This window comes from Solea senegalensis, linkage group LG16 (assembly GCF_019176455.1).
Source record: "Solea senegalensis isolate Sse05_10M linkage group LG16, IFAPA_SoseM_1, whole genome shotgun sequence".
Taxonomy (NCBI): Eukaryota; Metazoa; Chordata; class Actinopteri; order Pleuronectiformes; family Soleidae; genus Solea; species Solea senegalensis.
The window spans coordinates 12,561,911-12,588,298 of NC_058036.1; the positions used below are offsets into that span (position 1 = coordinate 12,561,911).

Here is a 26,388-nt window from a genome sequence, read left to right on the forward strand (position 1 = left end):
CCATTGAATGTGCCTACTAATATACTTTACGTGTTCCCTGAGTGATATCTGTAATACTCAGCCTCAACAAATGCAAAAATGATTATTTATGGTTATTATTTTGTATCTTTTCCTTTGGCCTTTCTTTAAATCAATCGTACAAATTAGTTTTAATTGATGAAATTGTGTCGACCACTGTCCCAAGTTTTAAAAAGCAAGAATCGCAACTTAAATGCTAACAGCAATGCTAACAACTGGAAGATGAATGCAGGTCATAGCATTGCAATCTCTAACAAAATAGAGCAGATGAAGAAGAAATGATCATGTTCATTTTGGTCTCACTTAAATTCCCACTGATGCTGATAGGAGCCAAAGCCAAAACCTGTGTGCATTGCAGAGTCATTTCACCCTGGAGGGAATGCTGGTTAAAGACATTCCCACTGGTGACATTCCCACTGCTGAACCAAGTGGGAATGAGGTATTATAGAAATATTATTCTCTGGAGAAACTCTCCAAAATGTTAAACACTGGACCTTTAGATTTTTTTCTTTTCCCAATAGGAAAATGTAAATCTGCCCTTAAAATGGTCATGGTCCTAACCCCTAGAAATACTAACTCCGGTTTTGAAGCCTCCAGAATTGCGATTTGGCCTGTGCCTTGCATGTGTAATTTCAGAGGTGTCACCTGCAAACAGACTCCTTTTGAATGAGACCAGCTGTCAATTACGCTGGTGTCCACCCATACATTATGTGTCATGCTTTAAAAAATTGACATCATGTGCTAATAAAGAGGACCTGAAACTGCCTGAGACCATTAACTCCTCAAGAGAGTTTACTAACGGACCTCTTTTGCAAAAAGCGGAGTTGACCCCTGATGGCTAGGCAGTATATTCTTACTTCCAGATTGTTGTCTTTTGGAAAACCATATGACTCATCTGCGCTAGCCTTATGTGTCCGTGTCCAGCCAAGTCTCACAGCTTTCGGGAAACATTGCCACTGTGTAACACAATACTTAATGTATTGTTTGTCCGTGATGTTGTGTTTGTATTGGTTGATGTATGAGATTTACTGTTAATGCAAACCAGAAGCCACAAGAAAAACAAAACTTAATGTGGTTATCCAGCATCCTCCCTAACACACGCGTACACCAAATGAAAATTAAAAGAGTTACATTAGCCAGAGCAGGGCACTAAGGGAGCATAAATGAATAGCATTATGAAATGAGAATTTTCAATTCAATTCAGTGATTTATTGGCGCGAGCTGTTTTGTTCTTCTGCGGAGCAGAAATGACATTCTCATCATGGGGGAGTCTTTCGCCAAACAGGAGTCGGAACAAAAGTCAGGTGACTTTTGTTAAATAACCAACTATCCATTAAAACACAAAGGACTATAATGAGACTTATCAGCATCTGTATTCACATTAGTCATGTATATCTAATTCCTGCATGGAGACTTTATCATTCATTTTCCTTTTATTTATTCATACTTAGGACTGTGCCTTGCATTGTATGCCACTAATTAGGCTTAAACGTTTTAGTGATGTACTCTGGCAGCTCCGCTCTGATCCACTGCTCAGTTAATCAGAACTGTGAGCTCCAGCCCCAGACGCAGCGTGATAATACATAAAAATAATTCAGTTGTCCTGGAGACTTTTGTATGTGATTGCACTGCGAGGAGATGAAAGGTCAGCTTTGCATTATCACTTTACATTGGATGCAGTGAAACTTGGTCCATGTATATTGCAATGCTTAGCACATTTTTTTTGTTAATCTTGCGCACAAAAAGAGTGAAACATGAATATATGACATTAAAATCCTATCATTATCATTCTGCATATTTAATAGAGAGGTCATTTCTAAATTTGGCCACTCCATATATATATTGCTCAGTTGCCATTTTTTTTTTCAAGGTTATCAAAGCTACAGTGGCAGCCTTTATCTAAGCCTTCATTTTCTTTCTATTATGGGATATGGCAGGGAGCAGGTCCCACACTGCAAAGCTGTTCTCTAACGATGTACTGTGCTGCTATAACATTACTTCCCTTCTGGTCAGAACCTTTGCTCCACTCTGAGCTAAATCTGATTGAAGGGACAGAGAGAGATGGTAGGAGGAGGAGTGTTTGGTGAAAAGGGACTAGAAAGCGGTGACAGCATTGAAAGAGGGAATATGATAGAGGGAATCGCAAGACAACATAAAAAAACCAAATGATTAGAGGGGAAGCCAGCAAAGTAATGCAAAGCCTTGTGAGTCAGAGCACAGACATTGGGGAAATCAGAAAAGCACAGAGCCTGTTTGTGTAGTGGGGTTTGCATGTGTGCATTTATATTTGCTATACTCTAGTACAATTCTCTCCAAATAATGCACAAGATAAACCCAAAAAATAAACTCAAGCTGTTTTACGACTTCCCAACATTTGACATAGTCAAAAAACAAAGACCCGATGAAAGGAACACAACAGTGGTCTGATTATAACCTTTGGTAAAATTGCACTTATTATATGACATCTGAGGAAGAATTATACCTTTCTTAGGGGGAGGGGGGCTCCCATGTAGTTTAGGAGCAACCGACACATCCCGCCATCTCAGATCTGCACTCCTCCACAAAACACACAGAACACGTAACTGTTTAAAGGAGAGTAGAGGAGGGAGTGATGTGAGGACAGTTTTGTTCATAGTAACTACATCATGTCTGAATGACTTGTAAAACAGCATTAAACCACCATGAATCACATAGGTTGGCAGGTTGGTTAGCGCCAGCAAATTCACTCCAAACTAAATTTGTTTAGTGTGACAGACACTAGACACAGCGATAACATTATTTACTGATGGCTGTGAAGAGGGGAATTGTTTCAGAAACAGACTTAAGCTTTATATTATTTAAACTATTATTTAACAGTAAATTGTATATACTATTATAGTAAACATATTTTTAGCATGAAGTTTATGGTGTCTGAACTTGTGTAGAATCTACTTTCAAAAGCCAAAACAGAGTTACAGCAATGGTTAGAGCAGGGGTCGGGAACCTTTTTGACTCAGAGAGCCATGAAAGCAAAATATTTGCAAATTTATTTCAGTGAGAGCCATATAATATATTTTAAGACTGAATTTAACTAAATGTGAGTATAATAAGCCTCTGAATTTATTCTTTTAAATAATGTTGTTATAATACTCACCATTAATGCGACTTCTGGTTCTTGTGGACCCTTTTATAGGCAGAACAGCAAGACTTTCTTCGCGCAGTGTGTCACCAGCAGCATATCTTGCAATCACACTGAACTGCGACAAATGACTTACGTCTGTTGACTCATCCAAAGCCAGGGAATAGAACGGTGCTGCATTTATGTCATTCACTTGCGTTTCCTCCACTTCCAAAATCAATGGATGGATTAAAACAAGTGGTAATATTTTATGTTTTATCTGAAAAGCCGAAATCTGCGAGCCAGATGCAATCATCAAAAGAGCCACACCTGGCTCGCGAGCCATAGGTTCCCTACCCCTGGGTTAGAGTCATCTGTGGATATTTGGTTGACAAAACATAAGCCTGATGAATCTTGGTAGTATATTCTTTGGTTGGATGTAACCAAAATAAATTAGCTTGGATCAGATAAGGCCCAGCATGTTTGCTGTAAACCTGGCCAGGACTTCCAGTGTCCTAGTGCTGCATGAGTGGAATTAAGTACACATGGTATTTAATGAAAACATGGCTATCAACCTCAAGAAGCTTGGAAATTCCTCTGATAACTGTGATGCATCTCTGGAGTATTTAATGTGGAATTAAAGCAACAAAATCCCTTCAACAAAGATCAGCTGTAAAGAATAATCTGTAAAAACATCTCTCGACAGATTAGTTTTTACACTGGTATTATCCACGCCCATGAAAAAGTAAAGGCAGACGCTATTTAAAAATCAAAGACTGGCTCTTATCTAATAATGAGTGCAATTACTTTTGTTGCAGTTGGCTTTTTATTTGCGCCTTGAATTATAACTTAGGGGGTCAAAACATTTCATTTTCTAACATTAGTTAGCTTCACTTCCAAGGGTTCTGGTTAAAACTAAACTGCATTAAATACACAGGATTTGTGATACTTACCAAGACTTACTCATGCCCTCAATAACTTACTTATATGCATTTAATTAGTGTTTAGTTCATCTTGGTCTCTTTTCTCATTGACACTGACAACAGTACATACCAGTGGCATTGCTGGTCTTTAAAGCAGGGGAAGCTAGTTTTAGGCCCAGTTATTAATGCATAAATACGATTAAAGTGACATTGATAAAGGTTAATAAACAAACAAACAACTGAAACAAAGAAATGCTATAATAGTACATATTATACACTGTAAAGAAAAACACTAACAGAAATGCGCAAATGACACAACCTGCTTCCACTTAGTTGTAGACTTCACCCTCAAACTCCACATGGGACTGAGACAGAAAAGGCTCCAGTCTCTTGTATGTTTCTATAATACTGTCAATCAAAAGTGGTTCCGCTTTTCAGACAGTTCCTCCAATCATCATGCTTCAGCCCAGTCTCTGTGCTGGGTGCCAGTGACTGCTCCATTGACTCCCAGAGACATTGAGTTTCCCTAGAAGGGACGATGTTGCCGCATTTATCCAATCAGTATCTCAGTCAGTAAAAAGAAAGTATTCGGTGTTGTCTCAAAGAAATAAAATGAATCTGAGCTTCCGCTGGTTTTAATGCACTATTGCTATAGGAATGTATGAGAAGAAAATCGCATCGGACGTTCTGTGATATATCGTGTTCTAGCACACTTTTAGTCCATCCATCCATCCATCCATCCATCTTCTACCACTTTATCCTGCAGATGCAGGGACGCTCCTGCCAATCCCAGCTGACATAGGGCAAAAGGCGGGGTACACCCTGCACAGAAGCCAGTCCATTGCAGGGACACATAGAGACAAACAACCATTTATTTTATGATATTTTAGAGGAAGGAGAGCTTCCCTTGCTGTCTTAGAGCAATTGCCTCCGGTTCATACGTATACTTCATCACATACGGTATACAGGAGCCTTGTCCATGCTTCTCACCAGAGGTCGGCTGGTGTTGGCTGTGCCATGCTTTGTCGTAGCTGAAATTAGAGCTCAGCTTTATTGAAAGAAGTATCAAATGAGATGATTCAGTTGTATCTTACAAGAATTATTTGTTTTTTGTGAAGATAAAAAAAATAAATGTGAGCTGTATTATTTAATTAGAAAGAACAGTCTGGGCTTTTAGAACCAAAGTAGGAGAATTGCCATGAAGGGATGAGCCAGTGAGTTGCTCAGTATTGGTATCAGTGTGATACAGGACACAATCATAAGATCAGACATTAGAAAAAGAAAACCTTCAGAACTGAGCCAATCCCAAACCCCCAAAATGTCACATAAAAACTTCACCAAGCACAGAGTCCACAAAAGTAAATAAAAAGCAGCAACAGCGTTTTAACTGAGTCATGCTGCAGTCTGTTTATCAGCACAAAAAATGCGTCACTGACAGCATGATGGTTTGGACATGTAAAAGGACTGTATCAGATATCAGTGATGTCAGTGTTGGGCGATACGCAGGGTTGTGACAACACTATTATATTGGACACAAAAAGATGTTATTGAGCCATTCTTATTTTCAGTTCATATATGAACTAACTATAAATTATATTCTCTTCCTGTCTGAGCTGCACAATGCCAGTGCTTACACAAGTCTTGCATATGGGTGGGTTCTGTATCATTTCTCAAAATCAGTGACCGAAAAAGAAATAGGCTGAAGCTCAAGCCTTGTTGCCATGTATTGTAGCATATGTAGGTAAACAAATGATGTATTATTATGTATGCAAAAGTGAAGGGGTAGACAAGAGACAGGGGAGGGTAGAGCGAGGGAGGGGGAGAGAGAGAGAGAGAGAGAGAGGGAGATGTTGATGAGCTCGGAGCCAAAGAGAAATCCGTGTAATTTGCTTAATAAAATTAGGGACAGTTGAACTACACAAAGCCAGTCGCTGGGCGAGGGAGGACGGCATTCACCGCAGGACTGCAGCTTAACTCAGCACAAGGACTTGACCTGAGTGTGTTGTTGTCTCTGAACCTCACACCTGGAACAGTGTGCTGTAAAGCCTGGGTATTGAGCCATCTCCACACTCAGCTCTCAACCGAGGCATCCCTTTGCACCTTGGTCACCTCTAAACCTGCACAAAATTCTGGGCTGGACTCTTAGGGTGGGTCATGCACCACCAGACTAAGGAAGAGAGCATCCCTCCAAAAGTGGAGGAGAATGAGGACGTCCCCATGACTGCTTCCACTGAAGCCCTGGACAGTCCCTCCGCTGAAACTTTAGGAGCTCAGACATTGCAGGCCTGCGCTACTCTAACCCCCGTCCCCCGCAGCGGATGTGGGTTTTTCTGTCAGTCATGGTGTCTGCTCCTCGCACTGACCCTGCTCCTGCTTTCTCTCCTTGGCAGCTGGGCAGTGGTCCACCTCACCCTGGGCACCCACGGAGGATCGCCTTTTCGGGTCTCTGCCAGTTATGATCAGCGGATCCCACAGGATGACATGGCCACTATCGAGCCCCACTTCACCACCAACTGCACCATGGGTAAGTTGTTATATCCATGTCTGTTACTCCACAAATGGAGTTGTGTTTCCGCTATGTTTGTCTGTTTGTTTGTGAGCAGCACAACTTACAAAGTAAAGAATGGATTGTTAATGTTGTGAGTTTATTGAAAAGAAGACTATGTCCAAAATTATTCTCATCACAGCTCAGAATAATGCAAATATTTATATATATATATATATGTATATATACATATAAAATTGATATACACAAATACTTTGAATCCCTGCTCAATTGTTCAGTTTGTCTTGGAGTGCAAGTGTCTGAATATTGAAATGTTTGCAGACTAAAATGTGTCTCACATGTCTTCTCACAGCAGTTACAACATGTCAAACTGGAAATTGCACAGCTCCAATCTGTGTTTTCAAATTCATTACACCATGTTGTGGAATGAATGGATGAAAGAATGAATGCACACTCTGCTTGAGACTGAAATAATATGCCTCTCTGTCAACCTTGGAAACTACTGAAATTGGATTAATGTAACTGATTCAATTTCCTCTGTGCTAGATGCAGAAGCACAACAACACGTGTTCAAACATTTTAAGTGTGCAGTACTGAGGAAATGAGCACAAAATCCCCCTTTTTTTCTGACAGATGTCTGTTGGGCAGAATGGTGCAAAAATGTCATATCAAGCAGATGATGTTTTAATGGGACACATTGTAGCACCGTACACATTCTAATATCATCCAAATCTATGTTAATATACTATGTCTTCATATCTTTAACAGCTTCATTAAAAGTGCATGATAGTGAGTGACTTAGTGACTGAGTGAATTTCAAGCTTTCGGAAGAAAAGTTACCCACCTTGTTTACCAGACTGTGCTCGAGACTGCTCAACATAAAAAGGAATAATCAAGTGAAGGATGATACTCCTCCAGTAGCTGCTTATTATGGACTAAATTAAATCTTAAAACTGGCAGCAGAACTCAAAAAGAGATTTCTACATTGATATGAATGTTGCTTACCAACATACCTACTTTTTTTTTTATTATGTTAATGGATTAGCATTATGCTTGCACTTCAGCTCAGCACTCTTCAAATCATTAGAAAATATGTTGAGTACATAGTGTAGAATGTTTAAAGAATTCTCTTTGAGACACAGAGCTGTTTTTCTCTTTTTTGCCTCTTTAGTTCAGAGAAAATTAAAAATCACTCCTTGAAAAAACAACCTTAACTCCAACTGTAGCTGCCAGCATTTACCAAAAACATGGCTGTCACAGTTGTAGACTTTTGTAAGCTTGTTATTATTCATTTATTAGTTGTGGTTTCAGGATACACACGGGGCATAAAAGATTCAGAAGAAGTTTGGCCAAGTCTTTTTGAAGATTCATTGGACATCTGGGAATATTGACTTGTTGTGTGAACAGTTTTTCAAGAATGATCGTCTTCTGTTGCCCTGGTTTCTGGACAGAGAGTTTGGGTGGATCACTTGGACAACAGACAGATGACATGTGACAGATGGCCGAGTACTGTGCAAAGCTTCTTCAAAGCCCATTTTACGTCATTGCTTGTTTTCGAGCAGAGTTTAGATTATATATTTTCCTATAATACCATATATAACATCTCAAAAGGAATCGTTCCCAAGGGCCTCTTTGAATTCAGAGACATACACACAGTCCAGCAAACCTAATCTTCTCTACTTTTATAGAGGGTGAGTCTCTTTAAGCTCTGCAACAATGAAATAGCTTTTATGCTCGGTCAACATTGACTGAAGAAGGAACATTGGTTAAATCTTTCAAAAAAGATCTGTTGAGCTTTAGGTCTTCGAATTTGGTTCATGAATATGTTTAGACCTGATGTCAGGAAACAATGCAGGATAGATAATAACAAGTCTCTCACAGCTGGCCAACACTGGCACACTGATAACAAATCAGCAACATCTGAATTCCTCTTTATGCAGGCCTTTTTGGTACATGTAAATCAATGCATGCCTGAAAAAGATATCATGTAAAAGAAACTAAACTACCTGTACATTTCATATCTCTTCCCTGAACCTTCAACACAGCACAGGACTGAGCGAGTCAGTCACTTCTGTCTGATAAGTGTGCAAAACAAGCATAAAAGCAGCTCACGCACAAACAAATCAGTATCAGTTCCAATGCAGGGTTAATTATTCTCCAGTGTCTTTTCCGTTACTGTTTGGAGGGAGCACATTGCTGTTGCTCATGCAAATCCAGACACAGTTGAACAGTGTTTAATTGTTCTCTTGGTTCACCGTGTTCCTCTTGCCAGGCAGCACATAAGCTGTGGCTTGTAGAGAGAAAATGCGGACGTACTGTACTCTCCTCAGGCACCACCTGGGTTCGCAGCACAACACCTACTACTCACATCCCACACCCAAACTAAGCCTTAATCCGTCTCGGCACGCTCATCGTGCAGCCTCACCGCATTTCACAGTGTTCTAAACCTCCCCCACTCTCCCCTCCAGCACCTGTCACAAGCCTGGGCTCAAATTACCTCCCTTCTTACCCAGCACAGAACATGAAGACAGGTTGTTCGATTAGGACTCTTAAACTGATTCCCTGGCAAAGATAGTTGTTTGCTTTATTTGTTCCAGTCCCCTGTGCTCAACATTATCTAATTACACCTATTAGTCACCAGCCTTTTGGAATGGATGGTTAAAAATCAAACACATTTATTGGTGACAGATGTTGTCATTTCAGTCTTCTCAGATTGAAATCTGTGAACATGTAATGTTCTGTATTTCTGACTGGGGCAATTGCATAATGATTTCCTGCAGGCTGAGAGGAATCTTTCAGGAAAAGCATAATTCAAAAATCAGCTAGTAGGATTACCAACTTCATGTGGTGCTTTTTAACCGTTATTTGAGATACAATAGTTAAGAGTCGGGTTTTTACGATTTTGTGAAGTTTGTGTAATCTCTCTGATTTATTCAGTTTTTATCATATTTGACAATACAGTGTCCATTTCCTCTGTCTTCGTTGTTTTCTTGTGCAGAAAGGCAGCGATTACTCAACCCAGTGAAGTGCTCAGAGATATAGTCAATACAGGATAAATAAATGGAGGAGTGTGTGACTTCTTTCTCTATACCCCTCCACTTTAATTAACTCATCAGTCACAGGGCCAACAAGCAATCCAATTTGTTGCCCTGAAAGTGACTTGTGTGGATATATGCCTGTTTTTGAAGCTCATCCTTCCTGACAGGAAGTTAGAATCCCTTCTGCCCAGTATTTCTCTGATGGTTGTGTCATAGAACCAAATTGGTCAAGTGTAGCTGATCTCTCAATGCCATTTTTGTTTCTCCCCTGGAAGTAAACTGATGTGTTAACTGACAAGCTCATTGCCAGATGTGTCAATCGCGACTTTGTCTATGACAAGACAGAAGGTCACGTTACAAGTTAAAGCAATGTTTATCCAAGAGCTTACTCTGTATTTATGCTAGTACATTACCCTGCAAACTGTCACACATCCATTTTTACATGTAGCTGAGACAAGGCAGTGGGAAAACCCCATGGGACTTTGAACCAGTGACCTTCCCGTTCTTGGCCCATTTCCCTAACCATTACACCATGGTGCTGCGGGCTCCTAATGGAGCGTCACAGTGAGTCTATACTTTGTGATTAGGTACACAGCAGAGTGAGGGTGTCCCCAGGCCCATCAATCACAGATGGTCCTTTAGACGCAATGAGGGAAATGGGTTTGGACAAAGCTGATGGAGTGAGGAGAGTGTTGGACATGTGGATGGATGTGTGGTGGTGATTTGGAGGGAAAAAGCCTTTCAGTGTCATACCGAGGCTTCCTTTTAAATACATGGAAGATCTCCAGCATGAGCCTTTAATTGTTTCCAATTTCACCCTGACTGCATGTATAAATTTAAGTAATTTTTTATGGGATTAAAAGGCAATTATACATAAATATTTGATGTTAAGAGATCCAGTGACACAGTGGCTTGCAAGCATGAGTGACAATGTGTAACTGGTTCCATTGTTGCCTGTGTTATTGCAACATCACAACCATTTATACTTAAAATTATTCTTCCCAAACAAGTCATTGTCTACCTTCACCAAATCCATAATACTTGCGATAGTTTCGGCTGACATTTGAATCCCATGGAGCAGAAGTTAAAATGCAACAGGGCCAAAACACTGAGAGATTTGATACACAAGCATGAATTTACATTCAGCAACACAAGATTTTATTGTCAAAGGTTTGATTGTTTTGATGGTGGAAAATATTAAGCCTCATAATTATTAGTCATGAATAAGTTATTGTATTCATCATGTCTATAACGTTGGATTAGAATCTCCCTTTTAATGCACACACACACTTTTTGAGTTTGCAGTTGGAAAACATCCCAATCATGAAGAATCAATTATCTTTGTGTCCGGAAACAGCTGGAAAGTCCTTTTTCTGTGGGTTTTTATTTTGGCTACTTCATATCGATTCTGCCAACAGATAGACATTCAAACTGCTTAATGATCCATGACATCTTATCTGTAGGCTGTGTTTTAATCCCTGGTCAAACCGTTTTATTCTTGTTCATTTTTTTTCACATTTAACTTCAGTAATGTTCTGTAATTGGTCTCTAAAACACTGAATGATTTAGTTTTCTGGTGCTAACTTGTCAGTGTTTTTTTTACATGTGACTTAGACATGATGCAGTCAGTATCAATGAATCTGTCTTCACAGCTCTCTCCTTCAGACAGTGTGTGTTCATGTTTCTTGAGGTCAGAGCGGTTGCAAAAATAAATAAATGACAGGAGAGGGTTGGGATGTATCAGCTGCAGTGTAGCTATATTTTTTCTTATGTTCCCCCAAGACAACTCTATTTATTGATTTCTCTGTGGAAGTGAAGAGCAACAGATAAAAAAGTGTTTCGCCTGACAAATTACAGACCAAGGCGTTAGACTATAACCATAACCCTGGAGTTAAAAAACAAACAAACATGATCATTGCATTTGTGTTTCATTCATTCATTCATTAAGGTATGTGAAAAGGTGAGGAGTCTTTCGGAGAAAAAACACGGCTCACTTACCTGCCAGTTTAACATGGTGTTAATTGATGTGCAGATCGGTAGATCTTCTGATGGCTCTGGATACTTTTAGATCTATTTAAGACTTGTTGGAGGTCATGCATTGTTAGCCCAATGACAAAGAAAAAAGAAAAGAAAAAAAAAACTCTGCTAAGTCAGGCCTCTATCTGGCAATTCTAAGCTGCAACACGTGGTACATCCAATCTCCTGCCTTAACAATTTTCCCGTGCAGCGTCTCCTCTACACTGAGTTTTTAATGCAGGCACTTTTCCAATTTAATCTATACAGGCAGTTTCATCTTAAGATCCTGAGCAAGTGTTAAATGACCAAGGGCACCAAGTATAGCGTTCTCAGCATACACATGCCAAATGGAACAGATGTCTTAATCAACCCTGACCTGTCATGGAAGAAGACATTCCTGGATGTTAGGGACGAAGCATTTCACTCACACATCACATAAATATGCTGTGTTCTAAAGGGGTTGTTTGTTGTGTTCAACTGTCATGTTCATAACCGGTTCTTTGTAAGATAAACAACTAAACGAAATAAGTTAAGGATTAACTTTTTTTTTAATTTCTCATTATTTTACATTAGGAGAACTAACTAACTTTTGAAAATAATTACATATATGTATGTATTTGAAGGAGGTCTATGCTCAGACTCAATCAATAAATTAATAACATTTCTGAATAACCATTTTACTGTTGGAACCATAACTGAGGAATACTATTAACCCATGATTGCATAATTTAAACCCTAACCGATAACATACCTGGGGTTGGAGGGGGACACAGGAGACATACTATGAGCTAGGCTGTCGAACATCGTGATGCTTGCTATTGCTTGTTACCGCCTTTAAAAGCAGAACTCTTATTGCACTGGAGGCGATGATTATTATCTGAAATATAATCAGACTTTGGAACATTTAGCTCTTTGCATTGGGATTTGTTTTTCAGACCATTCTTTATAAAACATAGTATTTACAGTAATAATAGATGAACAGGTCTCCATAGAGAAAAGTGTCCTGTGTGTTTGGTCCTCAAGTGACCTTTGTCTATTTCGCTCAAATAATTGTACAATGTCACGATGTGGCAACCAATCAAAACGTTTTTAAATTATTTAAAATGTGACTCCCTATTTAACACAGCAGAATTTACACCCACTGTGCACAGCCATAAAAACACTTATACTACTTATTCATGCAATCATCAAATCAGCCAATGATGTTGCAGCATTACAATTCATAGAATTATGCACATATAGGTCAGAAGCTACAGTTAATGTTGTGTTTTTCACTCCATTTTATGCATTAAAAAGGTGTTATTTAAATCCACAGTGTGCAATTAGGATCTCTCAATCAATATAATAACAAAAGACCTAGCGTGATGATGTTGGGAAGCGGCAGATGGAATTGTTGTCTTGTTTGACCGTCAGAGGAGGATCGCTCAGCAAATGGCAATGAGTACTTTTTGTACTATTAGTTGCAAATACACACGATAAAAGGCAAAAGCAAAAGACAACACACTGGCTAACTTGTTGAACTGAATATTTCCTTTCATAGTGGATTCACGCTGGAAGTTATAGCCGTGACAATAAAGCACATGATGTCATTAAAAGGTAACCAAAAAGAAACAGACCACTAACCTTGAATAGAAATAAATAGAAAATAGACTAAATGTTTTTAGGTTAATATAATGAAGAAATATTGCATCTTTAAATATGAATTTAAATTAAATTAATGTAAATGGGAGAAAATGTGATCTTAGTGATGTTGACGTGGTTGTTGGTGCCAGACTGGAAGGTGTGAATATTATTGAAACAGTTGAGCTCCTGGGATTTTCACACACAACTACGATTTTGTTAGACCGAAAAACCAGTGAGCAGCACTTATGTGGATAGAAACACAGTGCTAAAGACAGAAGTCAAAGGAAAATGGTTAGACTAGAAACAGCTGACAAAGAGAGGCTACAGTAACTCTTTTTTTTTTTTTTAAACTGTAATGAACTTAAAGAAATCTCAAAATACTTTGAGGGCTGAAACAGCGGGACATGCAGTTTATTCTACTGACAGACGAGAACACACATTTGAAATTGTATTGGATACAGACTCACCATCAATATAGACAGCATAGTCTGATAAATCTGGATTTCTGCTTAGGCTGCAGATGGTAGGCTCAGCATTTAATATCAACAGCTTGAATCTGTTCTTAAAATCCACAAAGATACTGCTGCTGCTGCTGCTGCTGCTGCTGGTGTAATGATTGAGGGAATGTTTTCCTCGCACTCTTTTGGCCCCTAATTATCACTCAATCCTGTATTTTATAGCACATTTTATTACAAGTAAAAATTGTTGTTGACCTTGTTCATTCCTTTATGGCCAGTTTACCATATTCACTATCATTTTGTCATGATAGTGCTCTGGGTCACTAGCATTGATCTTCAGTAGCCTCCCCAGTTGCTAGAAGTTAATCCAGTCGTAAAAAAAAGCCTGTGCCACTGACAATTCTGTATAAATCGTATGTCCTGTCAACATGGAGCAAACCTAAGGGAATTTTTTTTTTGTCCCAAAGTCTTAAGTCTATCAGGGATCAAAAAGTTACACAATATTACCATGTCATTCCAATGAAAGCACCGGGTCGGTACTGGAGACAGAAAAGCAACAGAAGAAGTAACAGGGTTGAATCCAGAGTAAGGTTACAATAACCAACTGCTATAAAAGATAAAGTGCTGAATGTCTGTATGTTGTTGATATCGAGCGTGTAGTAATATCTATCATTCTGTAACAAGGAATAGGCTGTTAAACAGTTAGTTTTTAAATTATTGAACTACACAAAGATTCCCTCAGTTGCTTTTATTTTAAAGCCAATATCATGCCAGTGAGTTGTGGTGATGTCTTGCTTTTGATGTGACGCCAGTACCTGCTTCACTGTAATCCAACATCAAGGATAAGCTTCCACTGAGGAATCGAAGCTCTTTGTTCTAATGCTAATGGTTTTAAAGCAAAGGATACAGTCTCACCACAACCTCTCTGCCTGTGGGCCAGATGCTTTGATGTCAAAACCATTCCACATTATTTGTCAGTAACGATGTTTACTTAGACAAGTATAGGTTTGGTCACACAAGAAGCCTCGAAGGTGAGGAAAGCCACCATGTGATGCTTTTTAAGATACTGTCGTAAGATAATGCACAGTGTGAATTCAAGTCTTTTGGAAAGTCCAAGCAAATAACCACACAAAGAGTGGATGAAAGAAAAACTGTTGTAAAGAATGATTCCCTCTAGTTTCAGTGTTTATAGTTTGATGGGAAACAATTTTCAGTCTAGAATTTGACGTTTGATTTTGAATAATTTGTCTATATTCTATTTTTCTACAACTTTATGGTGAACCCCATGAATTATCTTGTTGACCCACATTTTGGGAACAGGAGCTGATCTACACTATGTAAGTCTACCTACACCTGCAACCTGAATGTGACCTAAACCAGGTGAACAATTACACACTGTATCACATTCCCATCAGGTGCAAACTGGCAAAACAGACTACTGTTACTATGCTGCACCATGTATTTGCTGCTGGCAAGTCACATTCAAACATGAAACAATTTGGATTATATTGCATTGCCAGTAATGAATTCACCACTTTAAAAAATGTCATACTTTTGGTTGTTAAACATACACCATTTGACTGTAGAATAGAATATTAAATGCATTTTTATTCTCTGCTTCTGCTCATCTCTAGCGTATGCCTCTCGCTCTCTGTGCAGCAGTGAATATGACAGATAGCAACAGTGATCGGGCAGAGCTCTGACCAATCGAGCATGGCTGTGTGCAGTTAATTGAATTTATGAGCAAATACTTCTTGTCCTGTCAACTGTCCAGTGGGAAACTCAGCTACATTCATCTTTAGCGTCCCAGCAACTGTAAATCTCCTTGTATATCTCCAGATTCATCTTTCGCTGTGGTGCCAGTGATATGACACATCCCTCGCTTGGGCCCCTAGAGTTTTTCCTCAAATAACATAATCCTCATTACAGTGTATCGGATTACAGAACACAATAATGAATAAGTAGAATGTGATAAATATGTGTGTTTTTTTTGGGTACATCTGTGGCCGTGTTAATAGCAGTGCCCTCTCATGACTTTTCCAAAGACATGTCTGTCTCTATTCAAATGTACAAGCGATCTTCACCATCATAGCAAAAGATTCAAGTCAAACAGTGCGGCAAACTACTCTTGCATGATTTCGTGTTATGCCAGAGTGAGACACCTCCATCAGTAGAATCTGATAACTTAACATGGATGACGCAGTTATGCAAAAATCACACAAGTGATAAATGGATTTATGCTAAACCAAACACACATTGCATTGTTCCTCTAAATACACCAAAACCACGATACCTCTGAGCTATTAGGGATTTCAGTGACCACACAGTCTGCTAAGTTTGTTGTACCTCTGAACCTCTTTCCTTGGCTTTAATGTTAATCATTAACCTCACCAGTTGATGTCCTCCATAATAATTTTGTCAGGGATTCCAGAAATTTATTAGATGTATTACAGTGTTTGTAGGCAATAAAAATAAGAAAAACATCTACTTGTTTTAGTGAATATTTTGGCTGTTCATTCTCTCTTCTGCTCATTTCATTTTATTTATTGGTTTGTTTTCCCTGTTGATCTTGTTAAGTGTCCCCTGATTTGCACCCTGTGAACGGATGGCATAAATGAAAGTTAAAATTAGGGCAATTTGGCAGGTAATCTCAAAAGTGAGACTTTCCTAAGAGAAAGAAAGTTAAAAAAATGCATCTTTAAAACAGGTGCAACTGACGTGAGGGAGTCAGTCAGTCATAATCTAACCGCTTTATCCTCTACCAGAGGGTCGCGGGGCGATAGGCGGGGTACACCCTGGACAGTTAGCCAGTCCATCGCAGGGCCACACACAGATAGAGACAAACAACCATTCACACTCACTCTTATGGTCAATTTAGAGTGTCCAATTCACCTAATCCGTAGTGGTTAGCACTCTCGCCTTGCAGCGAGAAGACCCGGGTTCGAGCCCCGGTTGGAACAAGGGCCTTTCTGCATGGAGTTTGCATGTTCTCCCCGTGTGTGCGTGGGTTCTCTCCGGGTTCTCCGGCTTCCTCTCACAGTCCAAAAACATGCAATGTGGGGATTAGGTAAATTGGACACTCTAAATTGACCATAGGAGTGAGTGTGAGAGTGAATGGTTGTTTGTCTCTAGCTGTGTGTGGCCCTGCGATGGACTGGCGAACTGTCCAGGGTGTACCCCGCCTATCGCCCGATGTAGCTGAGATTGGCACAGCACCCCCCGCGACCCTCTGGTGGAGGATAAAGCGGTAGATGATGACTGACTGACTGACAATTCACCTAATACACTAACCACTACATCACCGTGTGTTGTCTGGTTATTTGTTGATAGTTTACCAGTTTGTCACTGAAGTTATCGGAGGTTAATGCTGGTAACCTGTACATTAAGTTGTAAAATATGTCAGGCTCTTATTTTTCTTTCAATCTTTTCTGACATTTAGACTAAATCAACAAGGGGAGGAAGAGTATTAAACCACAGCATGTCTGAGTCATTTCCTTTTCCTATTTCTCTAGCTTTGTAATAGAAGATCAATGTCAGTGTAGACCTTCAAATCTGGATTTAAAAACCCAATGGACCTTGAGAAAGACATCATTATAGAGTGAAACCTATTTGTCATAAAACCTTACAAAGCTGAAAGGCAGTGTAGTGATGAGAGAATAAATCAGAATTCCATCACAATATGGTTTTGCCTTGCTTAAGAGACTAGTTTTAATGTATGAAAGCATTTATTTTAACACAGCATCTTTGTTAGTATCTAAATAGCTTGGCTTAGTTGTTGTGTGGAGGCTGTCCTTCACAGTTTTGTGTGGTGTTTTTTTTTTTTTCTCTTATAGCGTATTTCCACCGACGAGTGACTAGTGACTTTACACCAGACTTCTGTAGTTGTTGGAGATTAATCCACATTTTTAGGATTGTTAAGTAGTTTTAACTAATCTACAGTTCGGCACTGTTCGTCTCCAGAGCACAGACTCCTACTCCACAGACTACAGCGGCAGGGTCTATGATGCCACTCGTAATCACCGGTGCTATCCCTAAATACAACAGACTCCTCTGTTAAATATAGAGATTTCCCTGGTAGTTCTTGGAGATTAACCCACGTTTTTAGGATTGTTAAGTCGTCTTAACTGATCTACAGTTTGGCACTGTTCAGCAGTTTTTTGATTTTTTGTGTGGGACGTCTCTTCCTGTGACTTCACTCTGGCCAGTCAGTGGCGGACAGTCTGACCAATCATCGCATAGTACGCTTTTGAAGCTCCCCGGAGCAGGTACTAGAAATAGTACCAGGTATTATGCGAGTGGAAATGCTACTGTGTCGTGGTGTGGGGAGGTCTGAATGCTTCCAGTCAGTCCTGAATGTATCCTCAGATCTGATCACCAAAAACACGTATGGAGGTGGCCACATGCATGAGCACGGATTAGAGAGCACTTCCTTAATTGACCTCCTCTGAGCAGTCACGGGAAATGTTTCCCTAATGAACGACCATGCGTTTATCTGCAGCCACTGCCACAGTATTAACATGATCGACATATGATTTTTTTCTAATGGTTAAAATCTTATTTTGTTGATTCACTTAGTTTATCCTGACTTTTTTTCTTACGCACACACACAAACACACTGACAGCAGACACATGTAACTTCAGACTCATTAAAAACATGATTTTGTTCTCAAAAAAAAAAGACACAATGTCAGTGTGTGTTTGCTGTGGAAAGCAAGATCTGATTTCATCTGGTCACAAGAAACACATTAAGGATGCATTTTAATGCCAGGGGCCAGTCGTACTGTTGTCCACATGGGATCTGATCACTGAGGATGGATCTTAATACCAGGTGTGGATGGGGCCGAAGTCCCAGAGGAGACAAAAAGCTTTGCGCTGATTAGACAAGAGGGTTACAAAAAAGGGTGCCAGTGAAGCAATGCATAACTTCAATACTTGACACTAAACTGAAGATTTGCAGCTGGATCAGCAAATAACCTGGAAAAGGTGGTTTAGGTGTTTAGTTACCAGCTACTGTGTCCTCCTTGGTCACTTGTCCAGTTCCTCACTACTCATACATCATTCCCCTTTGAGATAAACCAACCCTCTGAGCATACAAAACTCATATACACCCAAAGGCAATCCATCCCACACTGACTTACCCCTTTTCACCGTCTGACAAGTGTGATTTAGGAACTGTGTAGACCAGGAGGGCGGCGGCCATGTCTGGCTGCTGTTACCTGCTCCGGTAAGCTTAAAGTTCACTGACAAAACTACTTAGATACATTTTAGGTCACTGTCATCAAACAAAGATAAATCGATGAATTTACATACCTTGCCCAAAGGTTTCAGTGCACTCTAACTTTTTCTTTCTTGACAAATTGTTCTGCTTGAGGTGTCAATATTATACCAAGAGGAAGCCACTGAGCACAGACAATGCATAATGCATATGCTGAGCATGACGTCATGCACATAGCAAGACCACATTCTTGGTTATAAAACAACAAGCCTCTGCTTCATCTTATTTGAATAAAATGGTATAATTCATGTGTGTGTGTGTGTGTGTGTGTCTTGTGTAAAGACTGACTCGTGTGAGAGGGAAGTTTCATGCATATGAGCATGTGTATTGTTCTTTCTTTACTTTGTAAAGAGTCCTGAAAGAATAATCATAATGTGCCGTCCAGAGCACTGAAAAAATGGGGCATTCATTATAAAAATCATTTACTACGGAAACGCATTGCATTCACTGGAAAAAAAAAATTGGTTTGTTTTTCTGAGCAATTATTTCTGTTTTTCTGAGTAATTTATTTTTTGGTCTGTTTTTCAGAGTAATTTATTTTTTTTCTGTTTTTCAGAGTATTTTTTTTCATGGTTTTTCGGAATATTTTTTTTCTGATTTACTGAATAATTTTTTTTCTGAGTTTGGAGAGCATTTGAAACAATAAACACATTCATTCCTTTATTGAGAGTTAATTTATAACAACATGGATGGCTTGTATAGTTTAATCAAGTTTTACTTTGATCTGGGTTTAAGACACTGGGAGATAGTCCTGTCCTTAAGTCACATAGATGGTATTATTAGTTTGTTGACTTTACGCAGGCACCTGAGGACTTTGCGGTTGTTCAGAAGGAAAGCCCATTCAGATCTGCTAGACGTAGCAATGTTTCTCCAGGATCAGTTGGACAGATATGGCATGCTCCATAGATATGGTGATGCATTTGAAATGTATTCAGGCTGGCTACTCGGTGACTCAGGAAACTGCTGATTGGAGGTTGGAGGTTCTCGCGAGAGTTCTCGATAATTCCGAAAAAAAAAATATTCAAAAAGCAGGGGAATTAGCATGAAAAGCAGAGAAAAAATTACTCAGAAAAACAGAAAAAAATTACCCAGAAAAACAGAAAAAAATTACTCAGAAAAACATGAAAAAATTTTTTTTAATTTACCCATTGTTATATGTTTTCAAAGAATCTGAGCTGGCTTACTTACTGATATTTCTGTAGCCATTAAGGCCCTGCTACAATAGTACACTGTGGGAAGTCCTTGACTAATGTGTTTTCATCCAATACAATATGCCACTCATCACGTTCTTATCCATAGAGTTGACTTGGCCTAAAGGTTTCTCAACCACAGAAGGAAAAATAAGAAGTGACATCTGCTGCAAATAGCTATGGATACACAGATCTCTATACAAAGACCACACAAGATTGGCACTAACTACTGTAGTGGAAATACTGAAACTTCTATGTTACTCATGAATGTTAGCTTTATATATTGCATATTTTCCTGAGCCGGAAATAAATGTGACTTTTGCTTTACTTACAACTGACAAATGTCATTACCTAACATATTTAATTGCATCTATTAAACCCACACAGATTTCTCCATGAAAACGATTATTTACTGTCTGATTTTAAATTGTATTTGCATCAAGCCCGCTAAAGCATGCAGTAGTATAAACAAATGGTGTTGTTAAGTGCCTTAATTTAACAATAATAGTAGCTCAAATGAGGTGAGACGGGGTATTTCCATCCACTTGTTTTGGGTTGCCTGGTCCTGGTGTTTGTTTGGAGCCTTAATGCAATAGCAACATAGAGACAGGGTATGATGTTGCTGATTATGGGTGTTTGACACTTTTCATTTTCTTCTCTTTCCTTTGTTTACAGTATAATCAGGTTTTTTGTTGCCATGCTGCTGTGAGTTTGTCACCGAGTTTAAGGTTGAGGGAAGTGTGATGATCGTGTCACACAGAGAATCATACTGACTGAAAAGTGGTAGATTTGCAAATCTTTTGTCTGGTATTTGTGAATAGAAACAATGTAACATTATTTCTACGCTGCATCCTTCATCTGAAAACAGGCTCTGTCAAACAGTTCTATCTGACTGAGTGAGCGTTTGTATGCATACACGGCCTTTTTGAGCAGTAGAATTCACTCCTGACACTTTGTGGATGCTTCTTTGTGCTTTCAGTCATACGCCAACCTGTTGGCAGCCATTTCGCTTTACTAGCACAATGTTGCAGCACTGGAATGTTGCTGCAAATGGAGATCTAAACATTGCCATATTTAGAAACACACAAAGAGTTGACTTTACCATTTGATAATGATTTAAATGGATATATGGTTTATATTTAAAAGCTATGCACCACAATTTTAAAATGAGTGTTAGTTTTACTAGTGCGCAAATGGTGGAACATCGTCCGCATCGACATCCGGACAGCAGAAAGCCTCCACATCTTCCGCCGCCGACTAAAAGCACATTTCTTACGACTCTACCTCGACTAAGATGACAACGACAAAACAACAACAAAAAAAAAAACCTTGCTTATACATCGTGCTTATGACTAGCACTTCATAGTTTGGCTTACTTGAAGCTGTTACTTACTTCTAGCTCTTATTTGTACCAAAATGTTTAAATGCTCTTATTGTAAGTCGCTTTGGATAAAAGCGTCTGCTAAATGACATGTAATGTAATGTAATGTAATTCAGCTCAGCTAACATGCCTCTCCCATCATGGACTCCAAATTTATGAGACTGCCGACTACAAGTGTTTCTGAATGGGACCAAATCTGCATAAAACTGATGAAGGGCAAACTCAACAGTAAGCAGAGTGAGGGAAAACCAAGATTTCCATCAGCAGACAGTTTCAACCTCGTTTCTCTTTTGTTCTCTTTGACTGAGATCAGCGTCTAATGATGAGGGTGGAGGTTACAACCTGCAGATATCACCTCCTCGATTTGCATAGGTATGCAAATGACCCCGGTTCCAGTTGATTTGATGAGATCAGCCATATAAAATTGTTCTGCCTTTGTGTGTGTGTGTGTGTGTGTGTGTGTGTGTGTGTGTGTGTGTGTGTGTGTGTGTGTGTGTGTGTGTGTGTGTGTGTGTGTGTGTGTGTGTGTGTGTGTGTGTGTGTGTGTGTGCCTTCTACAGTATCTAGGTCATTGTTTTTGCTGCTTGTGTTTCTTGTCTGATGGATATGTACTGCATTCATGCCCAGATGCTTATGCAGCGTGGGCGAAGTTATTTATGATGCTACAGGCAGTCTGTGAATACCATACAAGGTTTATAGTCAGAGGTTGTATTAGTTTTTGTCACTGACTGATGTACTTTCATATTGTGTCTGTATATTTTCTACTGTAGGTAAGTAATTTTTTTCCCTGAACTGCTGATTTGTTCTTGCTGTCTCAAGTATAAATCAATTATCTAATTGGTAAACTTGGACCATTATCAAAAGTTATTTTCCCTCAAAAGTGTTTTTTGTTGTTGTTTTGACATTCTCAAATCTCTAACTGCGTGGTGGGAATTTCTAGTTTGGTTTTATGTGCTTTTATTTTTGTGTAAAGGAATACATAGTATTAAATCTTTTTTTCGTCTCTCCCTCCTCCCTCTTCTTTCATCCGTCATCTCAGCAGCCTCCTCACCCGGCCCAAACATCACACTGGAAAGTCAGTATCACTGTCAGCAGGGGCCCGGGATCCCCGTTGACAAACTCTGTGACTTCAACACAGACTGTCCACTCGGCGATGATGAAGGCGAACTATGTCGTGAGTACACTGAGTGTGTCAGCTGTTCATTCTGCTTTTACTTATCGATCAGAACAGTGCAGTTGTGAAAGTTGGTCAACCTTTATGTTTCCATCTTTAATGGAGCATAATATCCTCCCCAATAGAGCAACAACTGACTGTGCTTTCCTAACATAGGCTGGGGGGAAAGCAGAAAAAGGGCAGCACAGTTACAGCATGCCTGGCTAACATTTCTCACTCTTGACATGTTCCATGGTTGCTGTTTCTAACTCTTTGCACATTTATTTTCTGCTGTTCATGAAACCTGGGAGATGTATGCTTACATCCTATCATAAGTGAAGTCCCTATAGGCCTCGCTCTGTGTGTGCATGGTGATTTATCTAATTTTAGCCCTAGACCTGCATGCTACCATTCTACATTGTTGTTACTTTCATCATGAGCGCTGCTGTTTTAGATTTCTGAGTTTTTCCACCCATGTCAAACTGCAGAAGTGATTTGCTTTTGCCCACACTGCAGGTCAGCTTCCTGTGGCTGGCTATTGAAATGATGACTGCTCTCCTGTGCTCATAGATTTGTTAATTATGAGAGCAGAGAGATAGCGAGAGGGTGGAAATCTTGCGGTGGTTACTGCAGGAAGCCATAAGTGCTAGTTGGCCTGAGAACATAACCGAAAAGTACAATCATTGTTAGAATGCAATAAGTGTGTGCATGGTACATGTTTTTAGATAATTACTGGTATAAAAATATAAATTCTAGTCTAGTCTATAAATTCCTGTCACTATAGTTTTGGCATTTAAGTAATAATAATCAATAAGTAATTGATACATTTAGGGATTAGTTTTTAATAGATTTGTGTCATTGTTTATGTTATTATCCTCCTGTTTGGTCTTCATGGACAGAAAAGGTGAAGCATTATTTGAATGCACCAAACATACAAAAATGGGCTCTGTCAAGGAATACTATCAGACCTGACTAAAAGCCTGGTCATCCTTTTGGCATCCATCTGCCACTATTAAATCTGAGTTAGAGTGGCAGTGCAGATTTGTGTTTATAAGCAGCTGTGCAGATCAGAGAGATGATCAGATGGTTCTGGAGTCTTGAAAGGAGTTTTGTGGAGTAATTAACAATGCAACACAAGAAAGATGTTCCACGTTTACTGTATCAAACTCTGTTTGAGGCACAGAAACTTCCCTCGTCTATCACATCTAGTTTACTGCTTAAATGTAGCTAATTAGATGTGTGAGGTCAGAAAGACAACTTTTTGTGTACAGGAGTAGTGCAGGGGTGGTTTTCCTATATGCACTGTATAAATGTCACAGGAAAAAACAAGATCTAAACACAGATATACTGATCTGATCTGACTTAATGAGCAGAGTGTGCACTTATTTCACTGTGTTTTAAATGTAACTGACATTTGTTTGCGTTTTTTTTTTTTAAAAAAAAAGCACTATACAGTTGTACAGCTGCACAAACTTTAGGAGTCCAAACTGAACATTTTAGCTTGAAGACGATCAATAAATCACAAAGTACACTTGGGTACATTAGTAGCCTCATTTGGCAGCCATTGAAAGTACAATCTGTTATATGCATTGTCAAGTGTATCATTCATACAGATATTTAATTCTGTTTTTTGCACCGTCACGAGACCAGTGTTTATGGATTTACAATAGCAACAAGCAGCTTGGAAAGTGTGGTCTATTACTTGAAAGAGACCTTATGGATTAATGTTGTTGTGAACAGTGGACCTGTGGGTTTACCCTCTATTCTACTGTCTGTCCACATAATGGACACATAAAAGTGCACAGTAGCGTGAAGGCCAGATGTCATTTGCTTTGCATCAAGCGCTTCTCGTTTCCTCTCCACCAACTCCATAGATATAAATAACCTTTTTTTTTTCTTTTTTTTAAAGAGAATGAATGATCGTCCATTCATTAGACCACCCTGACATTTTGACATTTTTCTTTCCCTCACATGCTCTGCTTGTGCACTTCATGCTTTGTATTTATTCCATTTATATATGCATCACTCATCACAATTACCCCCTGCTACCCAAATCACACAGTGTTCCTTTCTGATAACATATTCTCTGTGATCTTTCCACAAGTTATCTTCATCTGATTTTATCTATTTAAATCCTCTATGAGCTGTTCCACGGCTCATTAACAGGAAAAAGCAGGACGACCAAACTTTGCTTGTGTCAGTCACAAAGATTCCTGACATATAAAGAAAACAGTGTCCCTGTGAATCTATCTCACCATCTTTCCACTGCATCATTATGCATCAACACATCCTTCACAGCTTCCTCTGGTTAATCTCAGTCAGTCTTAAATAGCTGAAATCAGTGACTCCACACTTTCCGTTTTCCGGCTTCGCATCAAAGCATCAGCCAAGTAGGAATGAAAATCTCTACTTTTTTTTCCCCTTGGAATATTATCTAATGATAAAATCTCACTCATGAATACATACTGAGGCCAATGTTTTAATTTGTTACTGATTTTTGCGCACACAGAAATGTATCTTTACAAAATAAATAGGGCTAATATGCTTGGTAAGTGAACGTGGAGGCTGCATGAACCAGCAGTTGGGAAATATTTGTTGATGATGTAAAGTCGACACCATCCAAGACATGGTGTCTGTCCTCCAAGATCTCCTGTTGGAGGTTGCGGAGCTCCTAAAACTCTGTCCCTCCGGATTTCTGTTGTGGCATCCAAGTGATTTTTTTGTGTGCGCTGCGTAGGCTGAAGACCTGGCTGCACAGCACCACGACACAGGAATGGCTCACTTACTTGGCAGTAATGACCGCTCACAGTGACATACTGGAAAGGATCAATCTTCACACCCTTATAAACACCTTTATCAGTAGAACAACCACAAAGAAAAGAAATGTTGCAACAGCCAGCAAATGCCTGTTTTTTTTCTGTTTGGCATCATTTTTTGTTCTACACTATTTTTGTCATTCAAGGCTACTGCAAATGTTTGAATTTAATGTTGAAAAGAAAGTGTTTGGATAAAAATATCTCTTGTTCTGACCATTTGATTCTCACTTTCAAATTTTCTCAACAGCCACTGTACATATTGTTAATGTTAGTATTTGTTAGCCTTTGTGCTTTAATGTGGGCAAAAGCAAATCAATTCTGGTCAGAAACCAATAATGGCAACAGGATTCATTTCAATGTTGTCATTATTGAATTTGACCAATGAATGGTGCTTTATTACATCTTTATGACTTTACAATGTGAGACGTTGCACTGGTAAAGAAATGTATTTTTGACACAGCATAATGTACGTGTACATGAACCGCACAGTCTTGTGTTTATTGACAGTTACATTTTGTAAAGCTGTCATAATGACACAAGTGACTAACACTCTGATCAGTATTCATTAGGATTAAGTAAAGTTCAATTCGCTTTGCATAAACTAGAAATGATTCTGTTTTGCCAAACTTATTCCCACCTCATGAAATATGACTGCTATCAGCTGAATCCATTTGGCTGACAGAACTAGACTAATAGCAAACAGGGAAGAATAATGAGAAGAAAAAGGCCCAGAGAGTGATACAGCTACGCAGAGCTAATGTGTACAGATATGTATGAAGTGGCATCATCACTGAATTCTCTATTCATTTCCTGAGCAGTTATCTTATTTTGTGACAATGAATCTGTGCATGCAGAGCATCAAAGGGACACTAACTGGATTACGTAACAACACGA

General features: G+C 39.2%; 1 protein-coding gene across 3 annotated transcripts in view; it reads left to right on the forward strand.

Moving 5' to 3' along the window:
* Window positions 1-26,388, forward strand: part of alk (ALK receptor tyrosine kinase) — a 344,081-nt gene that overhangs the window by 264,349 nt on the left and 53,344 nt on the right. For 2 of the 3 annotated variants that reach the window (XM_044047762.1, XM_044047763.1), the window contains exons 5-6: window positions 6,429-6,562; window positions 22,565-22,699. In XM_044047762.1, coding sequence (XP_043903697.1) covers window positions 6,429-6,562; window positions 22,565-22,699 — 269 coding nt within the window. The remainder of the gene's footprint in view (window positions 1-6,428; window positions 6,563-22,564; window positions 22,700-26,388) is intronic. The other variant, XM_044047761.1, reaches the window with a different exon arrangement.